Source organism: Microcaecilia unicolor, chromosome 9 (genome assembly GCF_901765095.1).
Source record: "Microcaecilia unicolor chromosome 9, aMicUni1.1, whole genome shotgun sequence".
In the NCBI taxonomy this organism is placed as follows: domain Eukaryota; kingdom Metazoa; phylum Chordata; class Amphibia; order Gymnophiona; family Siphonopidae; genus Microcaecilia; species Microcaecilia unicolor.
In genome coordinates this window covers 164042834-164060857 of record NC_044039.1, presented here as the reverse complement: position 1 = coordinate 164060857, position 18024 = coordinate 164042834, and the positions used below count along the sequence as shown (strand labels likewise).

At 42.1% G+C, this 18024-nt stretch overlaps 1 protein-coding gene across 6 annotated transcripts in view; it reads left to right on the top strand.

The window, feature by feature from the left end:
* Nucleotides 1-18024, top strand: part of NIN (ninein) — a 213649-nt gene that overhangs the window by 65599 nt on the left and 130026 nt on the right. For all 6 annotated transcript variants that reach the window (XM_030213934.1, XM_030213931.1, XM_030213929.1 and 3 more), the window contains exon 4: nucleotides 11950-12119. In XM_030213934.1, coding sequence (XP_030069794.1) covers nucleotides 11950-12119 — 170 coding nt within the window. The remainder of the gene's footprint in view (nucleotides 1-11949; nucleotides 12120-18024) is intronic.

The following is an 18024-nucleotide window of genomic DNA, read 5'->3' as shown; positions in this document are numbered from 1 at the left end:
GCAGAAATTCCACTCCTTCCTCACTAGGGGGAGGATGCACTAAAGTCGTCGTTAGAGCCGTTCCGTACCGAATTCCATAGCGAATCGGTAGGGAATGGCTATGCATGAAGGAAAGGGAATGCAAATGAGCTGCTCGTGCATTCTCTAATTCTTCGTAAAACCGTTGGATAGTTGGCTGGTAGAGCATGCGCAGAGCAGCCAAGCGTTATGCTGGCTGCTCTGCGCATGCCAAGGACGTAAAAAAAAACCCCACGTCCTTTATGGATGGCCTTGCCCCTCCCCCCGCCCGAGTTTGCCGCTGCCGCTCCTCGCTCCCCCCTGCATTGAAATCAGAACTTTACGCAGCCCCGGTCCCCCTCCCTTCCTTCCTTCCTTGAAATGACAGCTTCCCCGCCATCCTCCGCCCCCCTCCTTCTGCCACAGGGCCCTCACAGCGCCTCTCACCTCCGTGTGAAGGCGCTGCACCGGCAGCAACACCTGATCGCCTCTCCGGACTTCCCTCCTTTCCTCCCTGGCCCGCCCTCGTCTGATGTTACTGCACCGACCAGGGACATTTATACATGTTACTGATAATTCTTGTCAATTAGTGCCAATTCTAGTCAATAATTGGATGTTAAGCTAATGAGCTGCTAATTGGTGTTAAGTTAGGCATGTAACGAGCCCTATTCTATAAAGGAATTTGAGCTTTAAGTCTGGTAAAACTGGCATTACAGTGCAAAAGGGGGATAGTCCTTGAGACAGCTGGGTTCAGAGAATCATGCATGTTGGACGATTCAGTCCCTGACTGGCAATTTCATTAGTAGATGAAAATTTCATTAAAAGATAAGTGAATGAGATTTAAGAAACTATCCAGATTATGGAAGTTATCTAGTAAAATATTAGCATGGAAAACAATCTTAAGCATTTTTTCATAATGATTTGCCATGTGCTGGAAATCTCATTGATTACAGTGAGTAGCACCACTGAGGCAAACAATATATGTTAATTGTTAAATGAACACATTCTGGTGTTTTACAGTGTGAATAGGAGGTGATACTACACTGGATTGATTTAATTACGCCCTATAGTTGAGCCTATTCTATACATTCATGTACAGCTTTGCACGCTAATCGCAGGGTTGGGTGCACAATGTCAGAATTGGGAGGTCTGTGGCCATGGAACTGGTTCATTTTGGTCTTTTTTTTTTTCTTTTTAATATAAAAAGATATTCAGCCTTCCTTAGGAATATAACTGTTCGGTGACTATCTCAGATATCTGAAAGGCTGTCAGCCTTACAGTTTTTGACAAGGAGTACTTCAGTGCGACTAGCCTCTTGAACAGTATGGGCAGCTGCATTAATTTACATATATTGTACTGGAGTTTATTTCCCGTGATTAACCTTAAATTTCGGTGTCGGCTGCTTAAAGGCTGAAGTGGTTCACCCTCACTTGACAGGGACATTTGACTGTTGAACTGTTCAAAGCTGACAGGTTTGGGGTTTTGGGGTAAGACAAATGCTGGTTGGAAAGAAGTAATGTTTTTGCTAGCCCTGCTGCTGTCTGTTGGATAGTCTGCCAGGGATTAATTATTCCTCTAGTTTACTATGAAGTCTAGGAAAATGGAAAATAGAATTGCAGATAAGACATTTTTCTGACTTAGAGGACCATGCATAGAGGATCAAGATCTTCCACACTTCTGTTTTGTTCATTTGTGGAAAATATGCTCTTATGGCATTAGTTTTCTTATTGGATTTGCTCACACGTTTCTCAGCAGTACCTCAAGGTGAGGCTACATTCAGGGACATTGGATATTTCTCTCTCCCTGGAGGGCACAGAATCTAAGTTTGTACCCGAGGCAATGGGAGGGTTAAGTGACTTGTGCAAAAAGGATTTGAACTGGCACCTCTGGATGTCACTCTAACCACTAGGTCACTCCTGCACTCAGTAATGTCTGGTAGGTTCCTTTTAAGAGTAGTGTAAAGCTGCATTTCTTTCTCTGGTGTGGCAGGTACATTAAACTTTCCAACTAATCTTTTGGCGAAGCCCTGGGATACATGACCGACCTTATAGACCTACCAACCAGAAACACAATTGGATCAACACGAACATACCTAAATCTCCACTACCCAAACTGCAAAGGACTCAAATACAAATCAACTTATGCATCCAGCTTCTCCTACATAAGCACACAACTGTGGAATGCGCTACCAAAAGCTGTGAAAACAAAGTATGACCACTTAAACTTCTGGAAATTACTAAAAACCAGCCTGTTCAAAAAGGCATACCCTACTGATCCAGCATAAATGCCTGAACCCTGCAACACAACAAAACCAAAGCTCGTAATTCTCACTACCTAACTCTTCCTCTCTACGATTCTCTGTGTCTGTAACACATGAACCTTATTCGATCACAACATCATTTTGTAATTGTTTCTCTACCGGAGTTGGCGAATGCCTTTACAGTACTATGTAAGCCACATTGAACCTGCAAATAGGTGGGAAAATGTGGGATACAAATGTAACAAATAAAATAAATAAATAAATAAGGGGATGAAACACTTCTACACTTCCAAGAGATACTCTTTAGGCTTGAAAAGTAACATAAAAAAAAAATTGGCAGAGTGATTTTGTTACTTTCCTGCTTACAGGTAATTCAAAGTAACCTATTTCTCTGCTTTGATAGGTTTCCTGATAATTATAATTCAGTGCTGTAGCCCTGGGTAGGCCAAGGCCCACCCAAAATGTGTTCTTCCTTAGTGTGGCTAGCGGGGATCCCCAAACCCTGTCAGCGGAAGACCTCCTTCACACTGAAGAAACTTTACCGTACATCCTGGGAGGCCGGTGGCAGTGTCCTTGAGCCGCTATTGGCAGCTGCTGGTCTCTGCATATGCTCAGTTTTGCACGTGTGGGAAAACTGAGCATACGCAGGGGGCAGCTGATGGTTGGCAGCAGTGGCGGCCTGGGGACACTGCTGCCGGCTGCCCAGGGAGGAGGTCTTAGACTGATGGGGCTTGGAGATCCCTGCCAACACGGGAATTTTGCTTACCTTGGAGGGAGAGGGGTGGAGATTAAATTTTTGGCCCACCCTAGGTGGGAAAATGTGGGATACAAATGTAACAAACAAATCGGCTGTCTGGCTATTGAGGATTTGTTATGAGAACCATAGGTATTTTATCCTTGTATAGGCCCCTATTCTAGTGATTTGATTTCTAGTAGGTGTGGTGCATCCTCTTCCATATGCACCTTAATGCTGAAAGTCTATTTTTTATTCAGGCATTCCAACATGAAAATCTGTCCCATCAAAAACTAGTAGTCTTGTGGATGCACTCGACTAGCCTGATTCCCAGACCCAGTTCTCAGGATATCCACAACGAACATGCATGAGAGAGAATTGTGTGTACCATATCCATTGTATACAAACTTTTCCAATATATATCATTATGCATATGCTGAAAATTATGGTGGCTGGGTATATCCTGAGGACTGGGCTGAGAACACTGGGTTACAGCTAGGGCTTAATTTCTGGGGAACTGGCCTGAAATAGAGTTCCTTCATTTCTTTTCAAACTCCTCCAGTGAGGAGCAGGGAAGAGGAGAGGGTGAGCCTGAAGCAAAGCAGAGAGCAGTCACTCTGCTCTCTAGTCTAGTCCCTCTTTTCCTGTTGCTTCTGCCCCCTACCCCCACCTTGCTTCACCCTTCCCACTTCCTTTTTATCTATAAATTAAAACCTGGTTATAGCAATGAACTGAGAGTTGGGGGGGGGGATAAGTGTCCAAAACCTACTGTCCTGCATCACCGCCACCCAATAGATATTCAGGTTGGAGGGAATTAAGTGTTCAAAACCTACTGTCCCACCACCACCACCACCACCCTAATAGATATTCCTTGTAACTAGTGGAAAGTTACTTTGAGGCATTTCTATAAAGGAACATAAGTGCCTGCTTTCCTTTTGTAACTGGCATATCCATGCAAATACGCTTTGGTGTGATCATGTACACTAGCCCTAGAGCTGGTACAAATAATGGTGCCGAAGTGCTGGAGACGCTGTAGGGAGCTGTACTGTGCACTTTCTTTTTTTTATTTATGGAGGTAGTCTGTGTCTGCATCTTATTGCTCAATATAAGTTGTAAATGGTATTTCCCATGTCGCACTTGGAGCAGGAAAAGGGGCCACTGTTCAAGCAGTAGAGATCCAGGACTGGAGAAAACTCAGGGAAGGAGCCAAGGCCCCAGGAAGAGCTGTGGCCATTGCCATCATTCCTATCCCAGCGATACCGCTTGCTGGTAATAGGAGCTGCGGTATGTTGCAAGGAGATAAAGCACAACATGAACTAATACCCGCTTTAAAGTAAAGGGGTTTTCTTGCACGGGCTCCTGATGAAGCCCTGCGTGGTGAAACGGATGGCTCCATAGAGCATGGAGAGCCTTATGAATAAGATAAGTGCATTGTAGCTTCATACAGTGAAATATAATGTATTATGAAAATTTAAGAGCACTATGAAAGATGTGTGTGTTTAATAAAAAAAAAATTGACAGAGAATAAATAGGGTGGTGATGGGATTTCCGATTGCTCTCACTTTTGAAAGAATGTTATTTGGTATTACTAGAAACTGGACAGAGGGCACGTGGGGCGAGCGGAGCTTCTTGAGCAAATCCTGCATAGTAGGGAAGAAATGTATTCTCAACCACTGGGTAACAGACATGCCTCCCTCCCACTGATACTGGAGGAATAAACTCCATCAATTTATGCTTTGGGGGTCAAGGGGGGGGCAAGACTCTCACCGAAGAGACAGAGAAGTTTCTTAAATGTCTGGCAGAAATATTTAAAGATGATCTCCCCCAAGAGCGCGGAGCCAAGTCTTGAATGGGCTACCTTGGGGTCATGCAGAAGAACTGGAAAGCATGGATGGGGGCAAGCAGGCTTGACTGGGTGGGGGGGAGGAGGAGGGGTAGGGGAGGATATCATATTGGGAGAGATATAGGATTGTGAGCACTAGGGGGGGTAAGAGTTAGGGGAACGGAGGGGTGAAAATTGAAAAGTTCTGTTGGGGTACTGAGCTGTATAATGGTTCAACTGTTTGATTGTATAAGTGTTTATCTGGAATTGATGGAGTGTCATTTGTTGTACCTTCAATAAAAATTGTTGAAACATAAAACCGAAAAAAAAATAGGGTGACTTGCAAATCAATAAGGGGGTGGGGGGTTTGACCAGTGATGGTGGTGATTATTGTGAGGTCTTTTAATATGCCCTAAACTATGTTGGGTCATTAAAGCCACTAAAGTCTCTTGCCCCTGCATATTTACTGATATGTATTAAAATAAAAAATGAGATAATGTTGTAAAAGTGTATAGCGGGAATAGTTGGATCTAATTGGTATTTTGATATTTAGCATCGTCGAATTAGATCCTTAGATCCGTCTAGATTTGACATTTGTTAAGAAATAGGAACATTGCATAAAGTGAGCAAACCACATTGGTTTAAGCGGTTCCCTATGTCTTCCAAACACTGGTGCTACAGAACTCTACCAGAGAGTCCATGTTTTAGGGATTTTTTTTTGTTTTGTTTTGAATTTAACAAAAGTCCCCTGTGCTTTTAATGTTGGAGTGCAAAATATAACCATATGTAACAGCATATGGTAATTTTATTATCCTGTGCACAGACAAGTAGGTGGATTATGTTTAATTAGCTCTTGACAATAAAAGTAAATTGCTTCCTTTACTGGTGAACCTTTATTTTTATTCAGTGCAGCACTTTAGCATTACTCTTCTGAACATCAGATATTTTTCTATATTCTGGAACTAGGTGCCTCCATTTCAATGCCCCACCCTGGTTCTGTAAAGGAATCTGGGCACCCGGAGTCTGTTCTAGAATACTAGCGTAACTGATATCAGCCTGCCTAATGTTTTCACACCCACAGTAGCACTTGCCATAGACCTGACGTAACTGCTGGTATGTAAATATGGTAGGGACACAGGTAGCTTACATTTTTCTGTAAGTTATGTGCATAACTGTGAGCCCTGTCCGTGTCCCACCCACGTATACATCCCCTTGTGTTTACATGCTAAGGGGGGTCTTTTACTAAACCACAATAGCGTTTTTAGTTTGAGGTTAAAAAAAAAATACCAGCTAGTGGTAAAAGCCGAGTCGCCTATTATATTTCTAAGGAGATCTCGGTATTTGAGGCATTGACAAGCCAGCTGGCTATTATATGGTGAAGTCTAGTTAATAGTGATCTGACACCATGGTGTGTGTGTGTGTGCGTGTATGTATGTGTATGCACTTCCTGTTTCCACATAGGTGGGAAGTGTCAAAAGGGTCTGTGGTGGGTGTTAGCAGAAAATCTCAATTGCTACTGGTAGCCTCATTAAAAATATATATATATTTAAATTAACATAAACACAATATACAAATACCAGAAGTTCAAGTAGTTCCACCAAACACCCATCCTCCCACTCCACAAACAAACAAAAAGGGAAATGAATACATATCACACTTCAAATAAATCCACCAAAACATGGACAAGGATAGCTCAACATCATGTGCTAAGCAATCTGCTGCGAGCAGCAGGAGTCAGAGGCCCAGAAAGGCTCCCAAATGGCACTAAACGTCTTTCCTGTTACTGTGTCCAAATTGGTAGCCTCACTTTTAAAAGGTACAGGGTAAGCTGAAAGGCAAGTGAGCTGACAGATTGCTGGCTGGGGAGGGTGGAGAAGGTGCCAGGCTGGTCCATGAAGGGGAGAGGAGAGTGAAGGAGACAAGAAAGACAGCAGGATTTTAGATATGAAGTAGGAAAGAGTGAGGAATCGGTGAATGTGGGGAAAAAAGAAGGAGAGGGAGAGATTCTGACTGGGGGGGGAGAAGAAGAATAGGGAGGAGGATGCTTATTTTGGGGAAGAAAGGGAGAAGTTGTACTGCTGTGTGGAAGGGAGGGACAGGGGAATAATAGACTACAAATGTAGAGGGAGGGAGGATGTTGGGCTATAAGGGTGGGGGAGGGTACAGAGGACAGAGAGGGAGCTGAGATACTGGGCAGTGGAAAGAAGGAGAGAAAGTGAAGATGCTGAACTAAAAAAAGTTTAGGGAGTGCAGATGCTGAACATGATGGAACTATGTAGAAGAAGTGGCGGTGGCCGTAGCTAGAAGATTGCTAGGCTGTATAGAGAGAGGTTTGACCAGCAGAAGAAAAGAGGTTTTAATACCCCTGTATAAGACGTTGGTGAGGCCCCACCTGGAGTATTGTGTTCAGTTTTGGAGGCCATATCTTGCGAAGGATGTTAAAAAAAAAAATGGAAGAGGTGCAAAGAAAAGCTACGAGAATGGTATGGGATTTGCATTACAAGACGTATGAGGAGAGACTTGTTGACCTGAACATGTATATCCTGGAGGAAAGGAGAAACAGGGGTGATATGATACAGACGTTCAAATATTTGAAAGGTATTAATCCGCAAACGAACCTTTTCCAGAGATGGGAAGGTGGTAGAACGAGAGGACATGAAATGAGATTGAAGGGGGGCAGACTCAAGAAAAATGTCAGGAACTATTTCTTCACGGAGAGAGTGGTGGATGCTTGGAATGCCCTCCCGCGGGAGGTGGTGGAAATGAAAACGGTAACGGAATTCAAACATGCGTGGGATAAACATAAAGGAATCCTGTTCAGAAGGAATGGATCCTCAGGAGCTTAGCCGAGATTGGGTGGCAGATCCGGTTGTGGGAGGCGGGGCTGGTGGTTGGGAGGCGGGGATAGTGCTGGGCAGACTTATACGGTCTGTGCCCTGAAGAGGACAAGTACAAATCAAGGTAGGGTATATACAAAAAGTAGCACATATGAGTTTATCTTGTTGGGCAGACTGGATGGACTGTGCAGGTCTTTTTCTGCCGTCATCTACTATGTTATGTTATGTTACTAAGTCATGGGGGGGGGTTGTCAAGGAGGTGAGGCTGGGAAAACAAGGGGCTGAGAAAAGGATATGGAAAATTGATAAGCAGGTGAAAAGCAGAGTAGGAGGTAGAGAACTGGAGGGTGAGAAAAAGGGTGGAATTTGAGTAGACAAAAAAGTCAGAGAAAAAGGGAGGAAAGAGCTAAAAAGGATGCCAGAGGCAGATGTGAGAGAATAGAAGAATTGGATCCAGAAGTAATCCACCTGGGTGGAGAACTCTGACATCCCACAAAGTGTAGTAGAAACCAAAAGAATAATGGGACATGGACCACAGACTTCAGAAACAAGGGAAGCAGACTTGGTACTTTAAGAAGATTTATTGATCGTAGACTTGACACAGAACTGTGTTTCGGCCTGCAGCCTGCACCAGGAGTCATTTGATGATAAATGAGTTACAAAATCTTCAATATCGTGTCTTTACTATCTTGTGACACAAAGGATGGGTCTTAAAAAAAAAAAAAAAAAAGACCTTTGTAATGATGTGGCAAAAGGTAGATTTCTGTGTCTTCTAATCACATGGCTAGAAAAATAAGTGAAAAAGAGAATAGAAGAAGACAGGAAAGCAGAAGAGAGAAACTCGCTGGACCAACGCACATGGAAAACTAAATTGCCCATACAACAAAGACAGAAATTTGTTTTTATTCTGAGTTTATGAACTGGAATATGTTGGTTTTGGGAAATGTGCATTGTGGATGTCTTTGTATTGTGTTAAACACAAGAGTAAAAGGAAAAATGTATTCTCCACTGTTGTGGTACATGCTGAGTTTGATGGCTTGGTGTTACTGGTTCAATTTTTGTTTTCATATTTCTATTTGATTTTTTATTCTATATTTGGTGATGAGGGAGAGAAGTACTAGCATTTCAAAATGATTGGGTTGTGGCAGATACAATACAAATAACCCTTCCCTAGACACGGTGAAGGAACTTCCTCAGAATTTGGGGTGCTCAGCACATGCTGGCTCCTATGTAGCTGTGTTTTGGCTGTGACCAACGTATGGTATGCTGTTTGCATGTACTTTGTGTAGAGATCTGTAGCAGTTCCACTTATTCTGTTTGACTAGTAGTAAGTGTATTGGTGTTCTAGGTGCAGTGTAATACCCATAGTTCTGCCTATTCATAGGTAGGGTTCTTGCTGTTTGAATCATAGTAATTAGTGTTAATGTTGTATGACAGGTTTGCTACATGTATGTTGGGATTGTTTTTCAAGTTTTGTATTTCACAGTGACATAAGAATTAGAATATATTTTGTATGGTGACATCCAAGGAGAAATGTTCTACCTGTTTGGGGGGGGGGGGTGTGGGGGGGGATTTATTTTGGATGCAGAGCATGTTTACACTTAAGAACTGCTATACTGTGTCAGACCAAAGGTCCTTGAAACATTTGTTTACAGTATTAATATTCTTTACTTTTTATATGTGTGTGTGTGTATTTATTTTAATTATTTAAATAAGATTGGTCAGTATGGAATTTTTGTTTTCAATATTTGTAAATCAAAAATTATCATTGGGGGGGGGGAGGTGAATTATCAACGTAGGTTACAGTAAAGACTTGTTTTACCACAGGTTTTGCTGTTTCGCACAGAGTATCATTTTATGCCATGAGACCCTGTGCTAAAATAGTACGACTTGTGGTAATATAACCTGTCTTAACGGTAGCCCATGTTGATAAATTCTCCCCTTAATCAGTTAATATTAAATTACACAATTTTTGCCCTGGATTATGCAGAGAGAGAATGATTGCATTTATAAATAACAGAAAAATGTATAATACTATTCAGTATTCCTCGTCCCCACCCAGCTACTCCTTCATGCCACCAGGCTGCCAAAAAATATCTGTGTCCAATGTGTAAATTTTGAGAAAAGCATTGATTAGTCTTAGATTTTGTTCATAATGTTGCAAATTTGTACTATTTGGTGATATTATTTAAAATCGTTTTATTAAATATATGAATTTTCCAAGCTTATGTACATGCCAGCTTCCTTTGCACCCATAAATGGAGTATAGGAGTAAGTTCACTTCTGGCCCCGGCCCCTCCCCCCAGTTCCACTTCCTTTTTTTTGTCTACAGATTTTAAGCCCTGAAGGTACGTATCCCCTTAGTAGGAGCAGCCAGGATAGCTAGACCCATATAGTGGCATCAAATGAAAGTAGGAAAATAAACCTTGCATGCTAATATCTCTCATGCAGGTAAAGAAGGCTGTAAATTCACATGTGTGGACTTGCATATAATGGTTTGAGGCCATGATTAGTTGTTTAAAATCTTCTGTTCTGTTATCTGAAGCCAGGGACAAATGTCGATATTTTAAAGATACTTTGTACAATGTTTTCAAACTGAGGGATCTGTGCATTCCAGCCTGTTCCTAATCTATCTCCTAGCTGAGAGGCTACGTCTTGTGCTGAATATACTCTGTCAACATAATGTACACACATTGTATACTTTTTTTGAATGGTGACTCTTAACTAGTTTCTGACCAAGATTTTGTCTTATTTCAGTGTCTTTCTCACCCGATGCACATAGCACGCTCTAAGGGCCCTGTTTACAAAACCGTGGTAGAGGTGTGTTAGCATTTTTAACTTATGCTAACCGTGTAAATGCCGATAATATTTCTATGGGCATCTATACGGTTGGGGCACGCTAATTTTTAGCACTCGCTAAAAACGCTAGCATACCAAAGTGAGTTATAGCTTATAAATAACATAAACATTAGAAGCCCAGGCATTAAACATCACACAACAAAACACAAGCAAGACATGACCAAACAGATGGGCTATTCAGAACACACAATTGAACATAAGACAAAAACATATAACACTTCGTGGGACAGGCATATGGGATCTCTTACGGGGAGGAAGAGATAGCGGATGTTATGGACTAGCAGACTGGATAGGCCCTATAGCTGTTACGTGTAAATTTTCAAAAACTAAGTTCACTTAAGGCTCATTTTGCATAAAGGAATTGAGATGTTCAGGTCCAAAAAGATTCTAAATGCAGAGTTTTTTTTTTTTTTTTTTTAAATTAGTAGAAGGATATATAGAAGCGATCATCCATTTCCTGGCATGCCCAGTGGGAGCAGCAATTTTGCAAACTGGAAATGGTTAAAAATAAATAAAATAAAAGCTGTATCCCAATGCGGGAAAGTATGCACTGGTATTGCCAGGAACATTGTGCTACCAGCTGCAGCAATAGGATAGAAGGACTCAAGTTGGAGCTGCTATCTGTTAAGGGGTCAGTGATTGTGAGCATGTCCCCCTCCCCCAGGCAACATAAATAAAACATCTCCCTAACCATTACTGGGGTCTTCCTTGTGGTCTAGTGGGGAGGGAGTAATGCCCATTTACTCTTCCTGTATCCAGTGACCAGTTTCAAAACAGTGCCTTTTGAGCCTGATTGGTAGTCTTGCAGTACCTACCCCTATAAGTCACTTCTGCTCCCCATTAGGCCATAGAAACATCTGCTAAGCTCGGAGGGGTAGTGAGTGAGGGGGCTTTACTTGTGTCAGGGATTATGGGAACGGAATTCTATCAGTTTTTGAACCTGTTTCTTCAAACTGGCACTTGTGCATACCTTGGGGCAGATGCAAAAGCCAATGTGCATATTTTAACATGACTACTCATTGTAAAATGGCACCATCATGTCTATTTTTTTGGTCAAGCCCAAAACATGCCCTCTTTCAGTTTGTGTGTTGCATGGGTAGAACACATGTAAATAATTTAATAAAGCTGCTGTTTCTGCCATTTTAATAAAGCTGCTGTTGTACCGTGTATGTGATTTACATATGTAGATGCTTCTAAAATAAGGGCCCTATCCTAATATTTCAAATTCATGATCACCTTCCCATATAATGGAGGAGTGCAGTCTCTGTGATCTTCTAAGCCTGTCTTTTGGTGTGTGTGAATAAGGGTTGAAAACTTTAAAAGGCAGTACTTAACCCTCCTTTTAAATAAGCCATTAGTCTCTTGTGCTTGTGTTGCACAGGTCTTTGGTTTTTCATGAGTGTTGGTATGAGATCACTCACCCATAGGCTTTATTATGCAGATTCTTCACCAGAAGCCCAGCCCAAATACATCAAAGATGGGAAACGCTATGGGCGAAGGTCTTTACCTGAGCTTCAAGACTCCATGGAAGAGTTTGCTGAGGTGACAGTCATTGAAGCAGAAGATGAAGATGCCAGATCTTCACACATTCCCTCTGGGAGTTGTGATGAGGTAAGAACAAATGAAGCCTTTGAGGATACACAAACTGAGAAACCAGTATCCCCAGCTTCTCTATAAGGTGCGGGAAGTAGCTCATGTTAAATTTGGGTGTGTGCCCAATTTATGTGTGCAACTTAATTGAGTAACGAGCCAATCAGCATTGATAAATTGGCCGATAACCAATTATCACTAGCAATAATTTGAATTTTGTTTATTTATTTGTTGCGTTTGTATCCCACATTTTCCCACCAATTTGCAGACTCAGTGTGGCTTACATTATGCCGTAATGGCGATTGCCATTTCCGGATAGAGAAATACAAGTGTATTGCATTAAGGTGCATAAATGGTAAAGTAGAATACACAGTGGTATTGCATTGAAGTTCCTAAATGATAAAGTGAATTATAGAATAAGTTAGACAATCAACTATAGAAAGTTCATTTCCGGTGTGTGAAATAAAGTGGAAGTGCATATTGCATGACTTTCATCAGTAGCACGTAGGTTATCAGTCTAGTGTGGAGATTTCGGTTTTGTGTAGTTCATGTAGAGTCTAGTTGTCTAGTATTTAGGATGGATCATTATGGTATGCCTTTTTGAACAGGTTGGTTTTCAGTAGTTTTTGGAAGATTGCTATTTCGTGCATAGCTGAAAAGGGGGCGTAGCCATGGGAGGAGCATGGGTTCTAGAATTCAGGGGAACATGCCTACATTTAGGCGGAGGTATTTACACCAGGTTGGAGTAAAGTTAGGAATGTTCCCTGGTCCTATGCGCTATTCTATAAACCGCACCTAAATTTAAGCGTGGTTTATAGAATAGCATTAAGTGCTTTTTCTGGATGTGTCTAGATTTTAGATGCGATTTACAGAATCTGGCCTTCTATAATTGAAGACTGAGCAAGGATATGATGAGCAAATTGACTGCATTATCTCCAGCTTTTGGGGTCTACATGTTAATATTTTTTTCTTGAGGCATAAAGTGGGAGATTCTATATATGGTGCCTAAAAAATCAGCGCTGAAATGGGTGCTTACTAAGCGTAGATTTAGGCACAGATTTATAGAATAAGTCTAGTTGATATGTTGGCGCCTAAAACTATGCACTTCCATTTACACTAATGAAAATGTGGCGTGAATCACAGCACGTAGATTTACCTGCACTGGGCCATATTCTTTAACTGTGAGCATAAATTTCAGAATGCCCACGAAAAGCCAGGGTCCCCACATATAACTATGCCCCTTTTTGCCCTTGCGCAGTAGAAGCTTGGCACACTTCATTACAGAATACACTTAGCGAGTTGTGCATGTAAATTCTAATCGGTGCCAATTACTGTTCATTATTGCTTGTTAAGTGCTGTTATCAGTGATCATTACCTTGTTAAGTTATGCGCATTGTTATAGAATCACTGCCAATTTCGATGGGGATCTCTAGGCATGCTATATAGAATCTGGGGGAAAATGGGAAAACCCCTTTAGTATATCTGGCCCCTGCCATTTTTTCTAGGTTTGAATATATAGTCTGGGAGAAGCAGGAACTAGTTGCTACTTCAGTTGTAGCTGACAGTCATTTATGATAACTTTTTTTTTTTTTTTTAAAGAAGCATGTAAGATTTTCTGTTGAGTAACTGATGAGAGCAATATCCTGTTATGAGCCATTGGGGGGTATGTTCATTTATATGTCTGCTTAAAACAGATGAGTTAAGTAAAAAAGCGCTTTGGTCTCCTTTCTTTTTATTGTCTGAAGTCTCAAGGAGAGCTGTTAAATATTGTTGATTTTAGCTATGCTTGATTTTTCTAAAATCTTTGAGATGTGAAAATGAGTGTTTATTTAGGTTTTAATGCCTACAGTAATCAAGCATGATTTTACGTTTTGGTTCATGCTCAGAGTCAAGAGTATGGCTACCTTGAGACTTCTAACTGCAAATCCCACTGCGCTAAATATGTGTTCAGTACTTGTTAGGCACAAACTATCTATAATAAAGGCAGTTAGCCTAGCGGGGTTTTAAAAAAGGTGTGGACAGCTTCCTAAAGGAAAAGTTCATAGTCCATTATTAAACTGATTTAGGGAACATTCACTGCTTATTTCTGGGATAAGCAGCAAAAAATGTATTGAACCTTTTCACTTGCCAAGTATTTGTGACCTGGATTGGCCACTGTTGGAAACAGGTTTCTGGGATTGATGGACCTTTGGTCTGTCCCAGTGTGGCAATATTTATGTGCTTATATATATTACAAAGGAAAAAGCCTGAGATATATACAGGTATATATTTCTTCAAAAACAAGTTTTTGTCAATTACCGGCTTTAAAAACCCTTCCTTATTGTTGTATGTGTATCAGGATATCAAACAAAACTTACAGCGTTCAAGTCTCTCATTGCTACTTTCTACAGCATATGTTGCTACTTAGCTTCAGTGAATACATAGGTCTTCCCAAGGTTGGCCGCTGTTTTGCAGTGTCAGACTGCTGCTTCAGGGCATAGCGGACCTTACTTGAATTGTGCTGCCCTGCTATTCTCAGCCTTACTTTTAAAAGTGCTTAGTAAGGCTGAGAATAGCAGAGTAGCACAATTCAAGGAAGGTCCGCTATGCCCTGAAGCAGCTGGTGCTGCGAAGGAAGGGGAGACCTATGTATTCATGAAGGCTAAGTAGCAACATTAGATGTTGTAGAAAGTAGCAATGAGAGACTTCAATGCTATAATTTTTGTTTGATATTCTGATACACGCACAAAAATAAGGACCTTTTTTTTTTTTTAAACCCTATATGGTGTGAAGCCAAACCCAGCACATCCCAGGATGCAGTGGGCAGGATGGGTGCCACCATTTATGAGGTGGCGCTGCTGGAAGAGGAGGGAGTCTATCTCCCTCCAGCAAAGGTACAAGGGGGGGGGGGGGGGGGGGGGGGGGGGAAGAGGACAGCAGCTGCTGCTAGACCACCAGGTTGGGGAGTTTGATTCGCGGCCCACTGGGCCACCAGGGCTTTACTTGGGGGGGATGTTAGGGAGAGTTAGGGGGGCTGGAGACCCATCGGATCTCCAGCTCCTCCAAACGTGTGTTGGGGGGTCAGGGGGACTGGAGGTCCGCTGGACCTACAGCCCCTGAGTAGCTGGGGGAGTTGGGGTTCCTGCTCCTGCGGGGGGGGGGGGGGGAGCTGCATTGGGGGGAATGGGGGGGCCTGCTAGCATGCAAATGCATGCTGACAGGGCTCTCCATTCCTCCCCAGTGGTCTACAAACCCTAACGCCAGCTGTGAGCTGGCATAGGGTTTGCCAAGCTGTTTGCTGATCATTGGGGAGGAATAGGTGTAGCATTCATTTGCATGCTAGTTGCATTCAGAGCCCGCTGCGCTCGGGGTCTCTGATCATGGGGTGGTAGCAAACACAGGCGCTAGTAGCCTCTAGTGCCTGCGTTTGCTTCTGATCATCTGCCCATCAACTACATATCATCAAAGTTTATTTGCAGAACATTAACTGCCTTCCTGCCCAAAGCAGTGCACAAATATCTGAAGCCTCACCTTTTGATTTGGGACGGGCAAGCGCCTAATGGTAAAATCCATACCAGAGAGGAGGTCTGCTGCTTGGAGTACTGAACTATACCCTTGTAGAGTCCCTTTTTCCCTGTCCCTACTGGTGGTACTTGAAGCTGGTGTTGAATAACTGTGAATACATGCTTTTACTGGCTCTTGGGAATGCTTGTTTGTAGCAAATGTAGCTGTGTAACCTGACTGCACAGATGTTAAGAATAAACAAACTGGAATTAGATGGATATTTAATTTATTGGCACAGACAAAACCAGAAAAAGATGTAAAGTTTTATGAAGGTTTGCATTATCTTACTAAACAGCTATATTTGCTCATTGACCGTATCGTTTAATTTATGGAGAAAGTGTGAAGGCTTCTGTGGCTGTACTTGCTTTTAAATGTTCTCATTAAGCTCCATAATGTAGCCTTCCAGTGTGGAACAATGAATGCTTCTCATTATGTAAATGAGAGCTCTGGTGTAGGACTGTGCTAGCTGATTGCTTGTTATGCCTTCTGGTAATTTTCTATCTCCTGCTCTGTTAGTTATCTCTTCCCCCCCCCCCCCCCCCCCCCAAGTATTTCACTGCATGAACCCTCTTTTTCTTTAAAAAAAAAAAATGCACTGTAAGTTTTTCAAGGTGCTATAAAAAGACTGCCTATGTCGTCAGACAATTGAAAAATGACTAGTGTTGGAGTGAAAACTTTGCTATTCTTTAAACATTTTCCATGTGTTTGCATATTTTAATAGCTTGTCAAACTTAAAATAAATTACTTCTCATGGGACGTCCTGTTTTACTTGTATGCATATCTGAATAATTCCCTTTTGATGCGATCGGAACAAGAGATTTCCTTAAAGGATTGCTATTTCTCCTTTCATTAAAGGATTACCGTATCCCTCCATGCCTATTTCAGGTGAATGATAGCTGATGCTGTTGATCTGTCTTGACACCCCATGAGGAAAGCTAGGCTGATCAAAGCCTGAAATAGGTGTTCCTATGTCCTGTGCTCAGCACTGGCTTTATTTAACACTAGTAAAAAAGCCCCATTTCTGATGCAAATGAAACGGGGGCTAGCAAGGTTTTCTTCTGTGTGCATGTGGGAGTGTGCTATCTGTCCCCTCTGCTCTCTGTCGCCTTCCCCCTCGGAGTCGAGTCCTTCAGTGTTGTTTCCTGCTGTGCTGTGTTTGTGTTACAGAGATAGTGAGGGCTTCTGCCCTCTCTCCCCTCCCCCCTCTGAGTCCTTCACTGTTACAGAGAGAGCGATTTGATTTCGTGCTTTGCTGTGTTTTCCTTCACTGTTTGTGTTACAGAGAGAGCGAGGGCGGGGCAGACACTCATGGGGAAACTGGATATCTCTCCCCTTCACACTTCCGGCTGGAGGCTTCATTTAGAACGTTGGTGGTGCCTTTTATATATAGAGATGTTCATTGCTGGAATAGAGATGTATTTCTTAAGAGGATGTGCTAGGCCTAATCTTCTAACATTAGAACATAAGAAAAGCTGTGCTGAGTCCACCCAGTGTCTTGTCACCAACAGCAGCCAGTAAGGGTCGCAAGTATATCTATTTCCAATAGTTCATTTCAGGGTATGAACAGTGGCTCTCCTAAGTCTACCTGGCTATTGATTTTTATGGACGTTTTCCTACAGGAACTTGTCTAATCGTCTCTTGAATACCGCTATGTTGGTTGTCTTGACTACATCCCCCAGTAACAAATTCCACAGCTCAATTTTATGTCCTGTGTGGAAAAAAAAACTTCAAAGACTTCTTTTCAGTCCACCGCTGTAGAAAGTAGCAATGAGACTTCCCAACGTTGGCCACTGTTTTGCAGTGTCAAACTGCTGCTTCAGGGCATAGCGAACCTTCCTTGAATTGTGCTGGTCTGCTATTCTCAGCTTACTTCTAAAAGTGCTCAGTAAGGCTTTCCCTCACTGTGTCCCACCCTTGCAGAAACAGGATATTACATCAGAGGAGCGAGGGCGGGACACAGGGAAGGCCCGAGGCAGCCTGCTTCTTTATATTTCAATATTTTTATTAAAGTCATAATACAAAGACAATAAACCCTATAAGTGTAAACTTAACATTGCGGTAATAACCTCTCATGTAACAGGGTTAAAGATAGTGCAAAACAGCTATCAGATTTATGATTTAGTAACTTTTCTCCCCCCTATTCCCTTTTACCCCCCGTCCCCCCCTTCTCAAGTTGGTATGCTTTACTAACTACATAATGATATTAGCCTATATCATCCAGAAACTTCCTTGTAACAAAAGTTAACACCATGATACATATTGAAACTCAGTTAACATATACAATAAGAAATCCTGATAAAACAGGACCAAAACTAATCTTTAATCTTCCTAACCCAAATCTCTTCTTCCCTATGGCAGCCTGCTTCTTTAATTGACGCTATCA